At 39.0% G+C, this 15,633-nt stretch overlaps 1 protein-coding gene across 2 annotated transcripts in view; it reads left to right on the forward strand.

Moving 5' to 3' along the window:
• REV3L (REV3 like, DNA directed polymerase zeta catalytic subunit) overlaps positions 1-15,633 on the forward strand; it is a 154,230-nt gene that overhangs the window by 121,956 nt on the left and 16,641 nt on the right. For both annotated transcript variants that reach the window (XM_007528140.3, XM_060190601.1), the window contains exons 21-26: positions 362-480; positions 3,679-3,820; positions 5,742-5,986; positions 7,147-7,255; positions 9,044-9,250; positions 12,657-12,766. In XM_007528140.3, the coding sequence (XP_007528202.2) occupies positions 362-480; positions 3,679-3,820; positions 5,742-5,986; positions 7,147-7,255; positions 9,044-9,250; positions 12,657-12,766 (932 nt within the window). The remainder of the gene's footprint in view (positions 1-361; positions 481-3,678; positions 3,821-5,741; positions 5,987-7,146; positions 7,256-9,043; positions 9,251-12,656; positions 12,767-15,633) is intronic.

Consider the following 15,633-nt stretch of genomic DNA (forward strand, 5'->3'; position numbering starts at 1 on the left):
ACCCAGGTCCTTGTGCATTGTCATGTGTGCACTCAACTAGGTGCGTCACCACCCAGCCCCTAAATGGGATATTTTTTTAAAGTGGAAGTATTAACAAATAGAAAATTATTCTGATGGGATTGTAATAAAATGAGTTACTTATTTTTGCGAAAACTACACAGGACAAAGGTGAGTTTTTAAAAAGCAATGGTAATTTACTTCCAAAATAATTCGTATCTGCTCTATATTAGTGACTCTAGAGTTCAAGTCTTTTAAAACTCTGTGTATCTGTAACTACATATCTCTGTCTGTGTGCTATATTCCAGTACTATTACTAATAATACAAACATTATTACATTATTACATTGCTTATTTTTTTTAGGTGTCTCTAACGAATTACACTTTTGAAAATGTGAGCTTTCACATTCTACATCAGCGCTTTCCCCTTTTTACCTTCCGAGTCTTATCAGATTGGTTTGATAATAAAACAGACTTATACAGGTAAGGTTTTACAACTCTAATTTAAAAAAAAAAAACAGTATTATTTGGGGTATAATTTATATTCAGCATAATACATTTAATGTGAGTTATGCAATACCATTGAAGAAATGTACATACTCGCTAGCACTGCCCTCATCATAATAAAGAGCATAATAAAGAGCGTCAAACACCCAGGTAACTCCCTTACCCAGCTTTGCAGGGAGATGACCTGTTCCTTAGCCCCGGGGTGTGGATTGGTCTTTGATAAATGTGGGCTGATCTTTGGAACTCTAGAATTCCATAGAAGCAGAGCTATTTACAGTTGACTTCCATCAAGAAACTCAGCATAAACTTTCTTGAGATTCAGTCACATTGCGTAAACCAGTGATTCGTTCGTGTTGATACTGTGTAGTAGTCAGGTGTGGGAGCACACCGCAATGTGTTCATCCTGCCAGCTAGTTCAGTGCTTCTCTAAATAAAGCTGTATGGAAGGCTGTATATGAATGTGCATTCCAGTCATCCAGGATGGAATTGCTACCCATATGGTTAACGTTCTAACATTTTTTTAAAAAAAGAAAAAAACTGTTAAATTGTTTTATAAGTCTTCTAGCACAAGTCTGTTAGCAACAAATTAGCTCTTATCAGGAGATGTCTTTGTTTTTGAGTGATATTTTCACTGGTTATCTAATTTGGCAAGCTAAGTTTTTCTTTTTATGTTTGCTTATCTAGTGTACCAACTTTTAAAAAATATATTATTATTTTTTTTATTGGATAGAAATAGAGAGAAATTGAGAGGGGCAGGGGAAATAGAAAAGAGAGTGAGAGAGGCCGAAAGTGGCGCACCTGGTTAAACGCTCACATTACAGTGTGCAAGGACCCGAGTTCAAGCTTTGCAGGTGGTGAAGCAGGGCTGCAGGTGTTTCTCTGCCGCTTCCTATCACCCCCGTCTTTCTCAATTGCTGGTTCTGTCCAATAAATAAAGAAAGAAAAAAGAAAAGAAGAAAAAGAAAGAAAAGGGAGAGAGACACCTGCAGCCCTACTCACCAGTCCTGAAGCTTTCCCCCTGCAGGTGGGGACCAGGGGCTTGAACCTGGGTCCTTACATACTGCAATATGTGCACTTAACCAGATGCGCCACAGCCTGGCCCCCGCGAGCTAAGTTATTTTTTAGCTGTGTTTTTCCCCTTTCTCCGATGTAAAGACTTAACTCTCCTTTCTTCTGGCCTGCATTGATTCTGATGATTAGTCAGCAGTCATTCTCATTTTTCCAGTGCATACAAAGCTTCTCCCCCATCTCCCAGGTCAGGTCTAATGTTCAGCTGATTGCTGTTATCTGTGTAAGTTCTAGTGAAGACAAGGAGAGTTATGACCACCCATATCCTGCTAGAATTCTACCATTCTGCACTGTGTCCCCACACAGAGATGGAATTCACTTTATGAGTTTCCCTTTTCTCAAGAGCCTGGTCTTTCACTGCCTATTATTTATTGCCTGGAAACAATTCATGGACCTCTTTGATCCAGGAAGGAGAGCTAGTTCAGTACCGCTTTCACCACTGTAGTCAGAACTGAAAGTTTCCCACCTCTACTTTTCTTTACAATTACTAGTAGTACTAGAGTGGCGAAATGAGGAAATAGTTGTATAAAGAGCAAAGTTCTAAAAACAATTTGTCTAGTATTTAAAATGACTGAAACTCTTGTATGCTATTTTTCTTCTCTTTTTGCTACCAAGGGTATCTCACTGGGACTCAGTACCTGAACAGCTCTACCATTCCCAGCAGCCTTAATTTTAGAGGGTGAGAGGCAGAGAGAAGGGAAGATACCTCTAGCACTGCTCCACCATTCTTGGAGCTTCCCACCAGCAGACTGGAGCCAGGGCTTTAAGCCCAGGTCCTGGGGCATAGTAACGCGTACTCTACCACGTACACCACCATCCGGCCCCAAAGCTCTAGTACTGAACTGTGAGGCCTTATCACAGTGAGGGTGTAAAAGGCACAAGCTAGAAAACAGTTAACAATGGCATTTACATTTGGGAGCCAAAAGAGAAGACTTCCCAGTAGAGTGCCTGTCCTGGAAGCAGGCTTCCGCTTGGAAGCAACAAGTAGGACCCCACGTTTGGTGGAGCAATGCGTTGTTCCTTCTTGGATTGGCTCTTTCTGTTTTCGACTGTAAAAATGAAACTACATTCGGTGGTTTGATTATAAGTTTCAGAATGCTTTAAATATAATTTATTGCCTCTTATAGGTGTTACCGAGAACAATAAATCTGATCTTGCCCAGTGAGATAGAAAACTGGACCTAGCATTACTTACGGGAGGCGTTAGAGCATATTTGTTAAATGGATTATGTTGCATGGAGAAATCGTGCACTCTTACTACCGGTATACTTTGAAAAATCTTATTTAATTAAAAAAAATTAATCAGTAGTTTTATTTGTCTCTAAGGCGACCTTGGTCTGCAAAAACGGTTTCCGAAGTACAGTTGTCACCGCTTCAAAATGTTACCGTGCCTCCCCTGCCACCAAAATACCACTGTCCCTGCACCAAAGCCCAAAGTCTCCATGCTCTGTAAAGAGGGCCAGGTAGCGGCACACCTTACCAAATGCAGAGACTCAGGCTCAAGCCCTGGGTCCTCACCTGACGCTGGGAAGCTTCCCTGTTGAGGTAGTGCTGTAGATAGCTCTCTGTGTTCACTTCCCTTCTCAGTTTCTCTCTGGCCTATCAAACAAGTAAGTAAAAAACCTGTGAGACAGGGGAAGAGAGAGCATGAGGGTTATGCAAAGAAATTTTCATGCCTGAGGCTCCAAAGTCCCAGGTTCAGTCCTCCACACCACCATAAACCAGAGCTAAGCAGAGCTCTGGTGAAAAAAAAAAAATCCTTGAGAGAAACAAAATAAGAATATAGTTGATGCATAATCAGTAGTGGCATTAAGGAGAAAAATAGGAAGTTTTATAATAAAAATAAATACCAAAAATGTTGAAAATAGTGCTCCTTAGTATTTCTGCCATATCACAAGTTCTACTTTAAGCTTTTCCTATTTCACTAGGTTTTATGTACCTGGAATTTTGTGATGTTTAATTCCTTAGCATACTTTGCTAGAGGTTCATATCATAACTTCCTCCTTAATTTTACCTGAGTATAATAATTTGAATATACTGTGAAAGCAGTGCTATTTTCAAGTGTCCAAAGTCTTCATAATCTTCATAGCATGGATTCTTTTAACAGATGGAAAATGGTTGATCACTACATTAGCCGTGTTCGTGGGAATCTCCAAATGTTAGAACAGCTGGACTTAATTGGGAAAACCAGTGAAATGGCTAGACTTTTTGGCATCCAGTTTTTACATGTACTGACAAGGGGTTCACAGGTAGGAAACCTGCTTTTCTTGCACACTTGAAAGTTCTGTGTTCACGATATTCTTGCTTTTGAGATGTTTGAGGGTATTTGGTATTTTTTAAACCTTGTTATTTGTGGTACCAAATAATAACTTAGCATTTTATTTTCTGGGATAGTTTTAATTTAACAACTCCACCTTTATTTGTACTTCACAGCAACTTTCTAATCACTGCTGAGTTTGTCATAGTAATCAGAAAATAAATGTTATACCTATGGGGATGATATTATATTCCTGAAAACTGTGGTTAGAGTTGTCTTCTAAAAGCCCATAAGAAAACTGGAGTAGCGGTGGGAGCTAAAAAAAGAAAATCAGTGGAAGTGGTCTATACCACTTTCTTTAAATGTTAAAGAAAAGTCAGCCTGAGAGGGCTTTTTTTTTTAAATCATTTTACTGGGAGGTTAAAATAAAAAAAGGTTCATAAAATTTACAGTATATGTATTGAGACATGGCACAGTTTCTCATCTCCCTGTGATAGTTCACAGGTAGGTGTCCATTTCTAGTCAAGCCCACAAGGGTTGGATTATCAGATGCTATATTTAAAATGATTTTATGCATTGATTTAACAAATATTTATTTGAATGTCTTTAGTATATTAAATAATTTCAGTCTGTTAATTTAGTATCCAGGATACTAAATTAAGTCACTCAGTTCCCTTAGCCTCACAAAATCTTTTATTATAATTATTCTGTATTTATTATCTACCATTCAATAAACTTAGTGAAAGTAGGGCTCTGTTTTGTTATTACTTCTTTATTTCACTTTTTTCTGTATAAGCTATGTATTTTCTTACTCCCTTACAAGCTTTAAAAAGTGTTTGATTAGGATTATAATAAGACACATGAGAAATTTCAGTGATCCCATACTGATTCTTATGTTGTCCAATTGTTGGTACATGTGTAAAGTTTCTCAGTTTTCTGCAAAACATCCTAGGTCCTTCTCCACCATCATGCACCAGGACCTGAAAGCCCCCTTCCTCACTTTGTTGCAATACACCAAACCCCGTCCAGTTGCAAAGTGCACGGGACGCTGAGTGATTGTACCCATGTGTCTACGCTGCAGTGTAAACCATTAACTCCTACCATAAAAAAGTAATAATTATAAATAATAATTGATTGCTTGGTTCAGTTGTGCATGGGACCAGTATTAAGCTGACTATTTTTCAGTTCTGGAATTCTTATGTTGTCTTCTTGATAGAATTAGAGTAACATCTCTTGGCATTTTCTTTCTCTAATTTGCCTAAATAAATTTCTCAAGGGTCATTGACCCACTTTTAAAGTTATTAAATTGCATACCTGCATATTATACTATATGACTGTGTTTGAGTATAAGAAGATACTTAATTGTGTCTGTCTTTTCAAAATTGACTTGTTGTATAACCTATCTGACATATTTTGTGGTTCTTATGAAAGTTATAGGAACAGGGCTAGGGATATAACTCACCATAGTATATATTGGGTTGTCTGAAAGGTCAGGACGTTTTTTTCTATGCAAAAATGTGTCGGTACTTTCTCAGCAGCCCATACTTGTGCCTGTGTGAAGTCCTGAGTTTGATCTTCGGCCTGTGTGTGTGCACACACAATCTAGGACTAGGAAAAGGATTTAGATATCTCCTTCACGCACCTGAAACCTGACTAAATAACCTGCGTTGTAGAAAACTATTGTAAGAAAGTTACACAGCCGATTGCCATCCCCCAGATGATTAACTCACATTCTAGGATAAATAGACTTACTCACTTGTTTACTTACGCAAGAGGAAACCGGTGCATCACTCTGGCATGTATACATTGCCTATGGTCAAACTCAAAATAGAATGTGTGCACGTGCAGTACCACCTCCGAGCCACAAATGCGTGTTTATATGTAAACTGTCTTTCTTTTCTTCCTGCCCACAGTACCGTGTGGAGTCAATGATGCTGCGTATTGCTAAGCCAATGAACTATATTCCCGTGACACCTAGTGTCCAGCAAAGATCCCAGATGAGAGCCTTACAGTGTGTTCCCCTAATTATGGAACCTGAATCTCGCTTCTATAGCAACTCTGTTCTTGTTTTGGATTTTCAGTCTCTGTATCCTTCTATTGTGATTGCCTATAACTACTGTTTTTCCACTTGCCTTGGCCATGTGGAAAACTTAGGAAAGTAAGTTTTGTCATATTTACAATTATGTTGTTATACTTCAACCTTCTTAGTCAAAACAAGTGTCCCTTACTCTTGGCACTATTGATGAGCAAGACAAATGGGCTGTAACGCAGCTGACTTACTGAAGTTACCTCCGAAGTCACAAGAATCATATTATTAATTTAGCAACAAGCATGAGCTACACATGTGAAAAAATTAATAGGCTAGCCTTATAACTGCCTTCCTTTCCATGTATATTCATGGTCTCTTAAAAGGCTACTTTTGGGTCCAGGTGGTGGCGCACCTGGTTGAGCTCACATGTTACAATGCACAAGGACCTGGGTTCGAGCCCCCAGTTCCCACCTGCAGGGGGAAAGCTTTGCAAGTGGTGAAGCAGGGCTGCAGGTGTCTGTCCTTATCTCTCCTTCCCCTCTTAATTTCTGGCTGTCTCTATCCAATAAATAAGTAAAGATAATAAAAAATTAAAGGTTACTTTTAATTTGTTAATATAAATCAAATTTCAATAGAATAGTTTGGGGATAATGATCTTACGACTTCAGCTTTCATAGTCTCAATTTAGAAGTAGCCTGATTTTTTTAAGTTAAAATTGATAAATGTTTGGTTTTATTTATATAAGTCAAATTTAATAAACAGATGACAGTAATATATTAATACTCAAAGTAAATTTTCATTAGGAAGTCTTGTTTTAGACTTTTTGTTTAAGATCAACGGTTATAGCTTCCATCTATACTTGCTTCTATACTATTACAGTATGAGAAAAATCATACTGGTAATGGGGTATTTGTATTAAGAACAGGGATTTGAAAGCCTCATAATTCTTTCACTTAAGTCTAAGTTTTTCAGAGTCCAGAGAGCTAACCACTACATGACGGAAGTCTGAACTTCTCTTGAAGGAACTTAGTGTAAGGTGATCATGTATTGAGTTGATATTTGAAATTTCAGTATAGATTTTACCATAAATTCTAGGATAGCATGATTTTAATGTTTCCTTTAATAAATTATAAAATTTGAAAAACTGAACTGCCTTCTGATAACTAGACAAGTGAACATACTACTAAATTATGCATTTCTGTTTAGTTGTTAAGAGACTGCTACATTTGCCTAAAACCTCTGTTCTATTGTTTAAGAAAGTATTTGTTTCATATTTTCTTTCTTAACAGGCCTGATGAGTTCAAATTTGGCTGTACCTCTCTAAGAGTACCTCCAGATTTACTTTACCAAATTAGACATGACATCACAGTGTCCCCCAATGGAGTAGCTTTTGTCAAGGTAATCTTCTCTTGTAAATCAACTACAACTGGATTTTTGGATATCTACTTGTTTGGATTGTTGTTAACATGAAACACCTACAAAACAGCATGCTCAGTTATCTCAGAAAATAAGGATATAAGAATCTTCTGAGAAAACATTTTTTAACAGTCCTTTATTTGGCTTTGCATAATTTGGTTTAAAATATTTTGGTTATTAAATTTTAGTTTTCAGTGAAATATAGAAAGAAATGAATGTCCACATATCCCTTCTACCTTATATTAGACTCTGGCAAACTTAAGTAGGAATCACCACAGAATATCAATTTACAAAAACTGAAACTGCTTTAGTATAATATGTAAAGTCTCACAGTTTTTCTTCTACATTATTTTAAGTTAAATTAAGATTATCTTAGAAATAATTATACACTGATATTTATTTACTGCATTTTTAAGAAATTGTACAAACTAACAATGGTGTCCCTCTTGTCCTCTCTAATCTCGCCTGTAAAGAAGCTGAGGAAAGTCTTGTAAATGAAGAAGTACAAACAGGACAGATCTAGATTATCCTGTCTCTCAGATGCCAACTTCATTCCTTTCTTTGTTGTTTCTTTAGCAGTGAGTCTGTCCTAGAATCATGGGACAATAAGGTGGTTGGTGCCTGAGTGACCCATACAAGCACTCAAATTCATTCTGGCATTCTTAGCAAAGTACACCATCATTCTCTGCCAGTAAGCAAATGCTATGTTAGAAGAGACTAAATTGGATATGAGGAAAAATTTTACCATAGTGTTCACAATATATTCCTTTTTGGAAAATATTAAATGCTATTATATATATATATATATACCTTATAACTGCTCCAAAAGGTACACAGAATGAATTAGAGGTTGGAATATGTTTTCATTGTCACGTGCCTAGCATCTTTTTTTTTTTTTGCACCATTTAAAGAATTTCATTTAAAGAATTTTCATTCATTGTGTGAAAATGAAAATAATTTTAATTATAATTATAATAATTCAGGAGTATGATATCCTCTATGTAGGTTCTGATTTGTCCAGTGCAACATGCATTCTCTTGGGCATGTCTGTGAATCATCTTCAGAGTTAATGCTTCATGGTTTTCATTCCTACTGGAGTTCTCATAAATTCTCCCTAGTCTTGATTAATACAAATGATTTTTTTTTTTGCATCAACAAATTTTATCACCTCACTATTCATCCCCTCTTCCAGATTGCTAATAAATGATAGGCCGGAGGGGATGGCTTAGTGGTCTAAGCATCAGATTTGAAATACCTAGAGTCCCTGGAACTACAGGTTTGAATGTCAGCAGAGTCAACCCAGCTCATCTTTCTTCCAAGGTAGATAAATGGAGTCCCATGCAGATTACTGTGTGGGGTCATTAGGATGAGATCTTTACAGTTAAGGTTTGTTCTGAGTAACGAAAGTCCCGTGTGTCTTTCTGAAAGAGTGGGGCTTTGGATCAAAGTCTTGAGCAAAATTTCCCTCTGTTGCTGCAAGTGCTACTTGACATCCTCCTCCTTGGAAGTCTCTGGAATCCCACAGAAGTGTTGCCTTAGATTTATAAGCATTACAGGCATCTTTTAGGAGACAAGGCCTCTTCAAAAGAAAAGTAAATAAATAAAACAATGTGATGATTTGGGATTGACAGTCACTGGTCCTGTAGCTTCTCTGTTCTTAGTTATGTTTTCAATTCATAGTAAGTAGTCTGTCACTGTTAAAATTTGTGCTTACTCATTTTCTAAGTCTAATCTTTTGAGTTTTAAGCAGTCTTTCTCCCTTCATAATAGCCTTCAGTACGAAAAGGTGTGCTACCAAGAATGCTTGAAGAAATTTTGAAGACAAGACTCATGGTGAAGCAGTCAATGAAGACTTACAAACAAGACAGAGCCCTTTCACGAATGCTTGATGCACGCCAGCTAGGACTTAAACTTATAGCAAATGTGACATTTGGCTATACATCAGCTAATTTTTCTGGGAGAATGCCATGTGTTGAGGTAGGTGATAAACACTTCATAATCTTTTTTTCTTTTATTCATTTTTACATTTTTAAATTATATTTATTGGATAGAGACTGCCAGGAATAAAGAGGGAAAGAGAGAGACACCTGCAGCACTGCTTCACCACTCACAAAGCTTTCCCCATGCAGGTGGGGACCAGTGACTCAAACCCGGGTCCTTGCACATTGTAACATGTGTGCTCAAGCAGGTTCACCACCACCCAGCCCCCCATAACCTTTTCATGATAACTGAAGACCAAAGCATTATAATATACTATAAAATTATAAAGTGGGGCTAGACGGTAGTGCATCTAGTTACGTGCAAGAATTACCATGCACAAGGACCCAGGTTCAAGCCCCTAGCCCCCACCTGCAGGTGGAAGTTTGATGAGTGGTGAAGCAGTGCTGTCTCTCTCTACTTCTTTCTCCCTCTCAATTTTTCACTGTACTATCAAATAAAAAAAATTGACAGAACGGCGGGGGGGGGGGGTAAAAAAAAATGGCCACCAGGAGTGGTGGATTCTTAGTGTTGACACCAAGTCCAAGCAGTAACCCTGGAAGCAAAAAAAGAAAAAGAAAGAAAGAAAGAGAGAGAAACCAATGGGAGGACTCACAGTAAGCAAAGTGAATTCCAGAAATCTGTACAAGTGACTGCCAGTTTCAGGTCCAGCATAGAAGCCCACAATCACCACTCCTTCACGACTTGTGAAACACCAAACTAAAAAACAAAAGTGTAACTTTTTAATATGCATCAAAAAAAGAGAGATCTCAGGGCAAGCCACTGCTTCCAAATTAAAGAGACCAACCGGTACATATGTAGAATCCAGTTAGAATAATGTGCAGAAGCCAGTTAGGGAAACTTCGCCTATGACTGAGAAATTGTTGGAGAGTCAGTGTGGACAAGTCTGAAAGGTGAAGAAGAAATAAAGAAAATATACCCAGATATACTCAGTCAGTGGTACTCTCCCTTTTTTGAATTTTATCTCTAGAAACTCAACCATGTTGTCACAGTGAATATGTGCAAGATGCAAGGGGTGGATAGATAAGGGTGTATTGTTGGTGCTTCTGTTATGGGGAGGACAAAGGAATCATTTTGAATTAGGCCAGGCTGTCCTGTCTTCAGGAGAAACTAAGTAACCGCAGCTTAATCTAATTTTCTGGAGTGCTATTTAAAAATCAACAACTGGTAGTCGGTGGTAGCGCAGCGGGTTAAGCACACGTAGCGCGAAGCGCAAGGACCGGTGTAAGGATCCCAGTTCGAGCCCTGGCTCCCCACCTGCAGGGGAGTCGCTTCACGGGCGGTGAAGCAGGTCTGCAGGTGTCTGTCTTTCTCCATTTCTTTCTGCCCTATCCAACAACAACAACATCAATAATAACTACAACAATAAAAAACAAGGGCAACGAAAGGGAATAAATAAATATTTTTAAAAATACCAACGACTAATTTTTGACAAGGGCACCCAAAATATCAAATGGAAAAGGGAGATCCTGTTCAACAAATGATGTTGGGGAAATTGGGCAGAAATAATGCGGAAGAAGGAAACTGGCCCACAAATTACTATACAAAAGTTCACTCCTGAAAGATCAAAGACTCCAACGTTAGATTAGAAACTACCAAATACCTAGAGGCAAACGTAGGCACAACTCTCTTCCATGTAAGTTTTTGCAGTATGTTCACTGATTCAAATCCAATTGCAAGGGGGGGGGGGGGAAGCAACAGATCATTGAGACTACATCAAATTGAAAAGCTTCAGCACATCAGAGGAGCTCACTACCATAACAGAGAGACCTCCCACAGGGCGGGAGAAAAATCCTCGTGTCATATATTGGACAGAGACTGACAACCAAAATATACAATGAACTCACCAAACTCAACAATAAAAGTACAGCCCCATTGAAAAAGAGGCAAAAGATATAGGCAGTGTTCTCCAAAGAGACCCAAAGGGCCAACAGATATATGAAAAAAAATGCTCAAAGTGACTGATAATCAGGGAAATGCAAATAAAAACTAAATGAGAGGGGCCAGGTTGTGGTGCACCTTATTAAGCATTCACATTACCATGTGCAAGGACCCAGGTCCAAGCCTCTGGTCCCCACCTGCAGAGAGAAAGATTCACAAGTGGTAAAGCAGAGCTGCAGGTGTCTGTTTGTCTCTTTTCCTCTCTGTCTCCCCCCTCTCATTCTCTCTCTGTCCCTATCTAATAAAAAAAAGAAAAAGAAAGACAACAACAATGAGATACCACTTTACACCCGAAGAATATCAGACATTGGAAAAGACAGAAACACCCGACGGTTGGAGGAAGCTCTCTTGCGATGCTGGTGGGGATGTAGATTGGTTCAACACCTATGTGAAATAGTCTGGAGATTGACCAGAACTCTAGAAATGGACCTACCAGTAATCCGTCGCCTAGTGATTTACCCAGGAAGAACAAAAACAGCTATCCAAAAGACTTATGCACACCGCTGTTCATAGCAGCACAGTTTGTAATAGCCCAAACTTGGAGTAACCCAGACGCTCAGTGACACATCAGTATGTAAAGAAATTGTACATATAAACAGTAGAGTACTGTGCAGCTGTTAAAAATGATGAGGACATCTTTGCATTATTATAGAACTCAAAGTCGCCGTGTTGAGTGAGGCAAGCCAGAAAGAGAGCAATGCCAGATGATCTCACTTAGAGATGGAATGAACAACAAAGAATAGTAAGGGAAAATACAAAGTAAAACTTAGACTGGGCGTGGTGTATTGCACCAAAGCAAAGGACTCTGGGCAAGGAAAGAGAGAGGCAGGATGGAGGGACACTGGGACCCTATTTTGTCTCATAGACACCGAACAAGGGGAAATGAGAGGTTGTGCCAGCTGTTGAAGAACTATGAACCATTAACCCCCCCAATAAAATTAAAATAGTGATAAATGAATGTGTAGATATACTGCATTAACCTAACTTGATGAAGTTTTATCAGAACTAACTACAGCTGCTTTCACCTCCCTTGTAGAAGAAGGGAAATATCTACTCAGACCCACTGGAGCTCTTTCCCCCACAAAACATGGGAAAACCAGACTCACATGTCACAAAGGAATCATCTTGAATTAGGCCAGGCTGTTCTGTTCCTCTTAACATAGTCTGTCTTCAGGAGAAACTAAGTAACCACAGTGTATAGGTGCACTGAAAGACGGCTACTGATAGGATCATAGGACAGTCCCTGTCTCCCCACACCTTACCACCACATTTAAAGAGAGCCATTGAGGGGGTCAGGCGGTGGCCACTTTGGGTAGGTTTCTTAAAAATGTTTTTCTTGTTTGTTTTATCTTTAGAAATATTTAATGATTTAATATATGTTAGAAATGAGTAACTTGTACTGAGCTATGGTAATAAGTTACCTCCACTGTGCTTATACCAACAGGTTGGCGATAGTATTATTCACAAAGCCAGAGAGACCTTGGAACGGGCTATTAAATTGGTGAATGACACCAAGAAATGGGGCGCCAGGGTTGTATATGGTGACACTGACAGGTAGGAGTCTTCTGTTACAGTGGGCTTTTTGCATCTCTTCAGCTGTTGATTCCGCTGTTGGAGATTGCTTGTGGGTAATCTTTCCTAAAACTAGCTTTCTGGCTAAGTCGTTGAGTCCTGCGAGCTCATGACCAGCGTTATGACAGGTCCTGACTTACCAACTATAATTTTGAGAGAGAGAAAATTTAAGTATCCTTCGTGAGTCACAGTGAGGATTCCCTCTAGGTAGCCAAGTGGATAACGGTCTGTAAACTAGACATAATTTATTTAAATAGTTTCAATGTGAATAATTCTACCTATATAGCTGTACCTCTGTATGTGTTCTAAAATAATCACTCTTTTTCAAAGACATCTGCCAAAGCTGTGAGAGGTTAACTGCTTTTCCATATGAAACCAGAGAACTCACAAACTTCTTGAAGCTAATCGTTCGTGATCTGCCTTTAAATGTTGAATTTATACCTTCAGCTTGCTTGCTTGCATTAATATTTTTTAGGACCCAGTTATTTAACATCCAATTTACTGCACTTATTAAAATTCCTCCAGAATATAGATATCATGCAAATTTCTTTGAAGGGATGTGTGTGTTGGGGGGTGTTTTCAGTGAAGGCTGAGGAGGTCATCACAGTGTGATCATGATTTGAGCACTTTAACCTCAGGAGCTTTGATCACTTTGCAGTCCAATGAAGCAGTAAGAAATAATGCTTCTAGTCATTAAAAATAGCCTTAAACAACATTTAATCTTCTCCAGTTTTTTAATATACATGCAGTCAACAAAATCATAATGCTGAATGAGACCTTGCCTCATAAAACAGCTGTTTCATTACCAACAGGTAAGATATTTTTAAGTTTTTCAGGCCTGAATTGTTCATAATCTCTAATTTTTCCCATCAGAAATCATTCCTCAGTTTGGCTGGGTCTGTAAAACCAACTTCTGCTGAGTAGTACACCAAACTGTTATTAGAACATAGTCTTGTGGGGCAGGGGTAGATAGCATAATGGTTTTGCAAACAAACTTTCATGCCTGAGACTCCAAAAGTCCCAGGTTCAGTCCCCTGCACCACCGTAAGCCAGAACTGAGCCGTGCTCTGGTAACTGAAAAAAAAGAACATAGTCTTGTGCCGTGTTAGTAAAGTTGTCCCCAAGATATATAAGGACATGAATGATGTTGAGTGTGTGAGGTTAATTGTAACATGTCTGTTAGTGACTGGCATGAATCAGAACTCGGCGTGATTCTGGTTGTAGTTTTATATTGGTTAACCTTTAAGATCCTTGGGAATTCAAGCAAACCAAAGAGCATAGACTCACACTGTGAAAGCTGGACAGAGCACTTAGGTATTGTGTAGGTCAGGAACTTCGGTGATGGGAGGCTCGTTAGGGACACGGCTTTCACCTGAGACTGTTGAGGACATTCGCTCTTCTTAGATAAGCCTCACCTGTGGTCACCCAGCTCAGCAGCAGCAAAGCCAATAAGTTGATACTGTGTGTGTGTGTGTGTGTGTGTGTGTGTGTGTGTGTGTGTGTGTGTGTGTGTGTGTTACTTCTAACTCCTTTAGTATATTTTTTTTCTATACCCCGACTCCATAGGTATTTGATGATTCTAATTAAGGAGCCTCGTTTGCTATGTCATCTGAATGCTTGCACTTTATTCTCTCATTTTCAACAAATGTACATTGACATACACAGTCAGAAGCAGTTCATTCTATAGCATGCGTTTTTCTGCGGAAACAAACCTGACTGACCAAAACAGCATAGAGACACTCAGATGAGCCCGTTAACACTAATGGGTGAAATCCCAAATATATGTCTTCTGAAAATAGCTTTTAAAGATATATATGTGAAGGGAGTCGGGCGGTAGCACAGTGGGTGATGCGTACGTGGCACGAAGCACAAGGACCTCAGTAAGGATCCTGGTTCGAGCCCCCGGCTCCCCACCTGCAGGGGGTCACTTCACAAGCAGTGAAGCAGGTCTACAGGTGTCTGTCTTTCTCTCCCCCCTGTCCATTTCCCCTCCTCTCCATTTCTCTCCGTCCTATCCAACACCAACACTAATAACTACAATAACGAGCAAGAAGGGCAACAAAAGGGAAAATAAATTTTTTTAAAAATTATAAAAAAAGATGTATATATGAAGTGCTGTTTATTATATATCCAATTTGGGTATGACTTAACCAAAATGTTCATGGTACATAGTTCAAATGTCTAGATAGAGCCGTGTAACCAAACACCACCTTGGTCAAGATGCAGAAGGTTCCTGTCACCAAAGAATGTCCTCTCGTGCTCCCTTGCAGTTACACTTTGATCCCTTACTCCACAGACAAGCACATACTGACTTCTGTACTACAGCTTAGCTTTGCCTGTTCTGGAGCTTTATAGAAATGTATGTATATATGTATATATATATGTATATATATATGTATATATATATGTATATATATATATATGTATGTATATATTATACACACACACTTAAAGGGAAAAAAGGAACTTAGTGGGAGCAAGGATGGGTGCTGGTTTAAAACCATCAAGGTTTATTACATGGTGCCACAGCAGTACAGAATGGTCCAGTTTAGGTACAACAAGACAGGCAATTATCGGCAGAGCTAAGAGTAGGCCAGGCCCGTGAATCCATAAGTTACCAGAGTTCAGTTCCACATTCCCGAGATAGGCAGCATGACAGGTACTGGGAGGCCAAACTGGCCTGTGCACAGCGGGAGCAGAAACCAGGGAAAAAAGGGCTGGACTTCCGGCCACCTGGAAGTTAGTCTATCGGCCTGACATCAGCCAAATGCTAATCAGGTCCCAAAGTCCTATTCACAGACTGTGTCACAACATACACTCAACTTTAATTTCAAAATATTTGCATTCAT

The sequence above is a fragment of the Erinaceus europaeus genome, chromosome 4 (assembly GCF_950295315.1).
Source record: "Erinaceus europaeus chromosome 4, mEriEur2.1, whole genome shotgun sequence".
NCBI lineage: Eukaryota > Metazoa > Chordata > Mammalia > Eulipotyphla > Erinaceidae > Erinaceus > Erinaceus europaeus.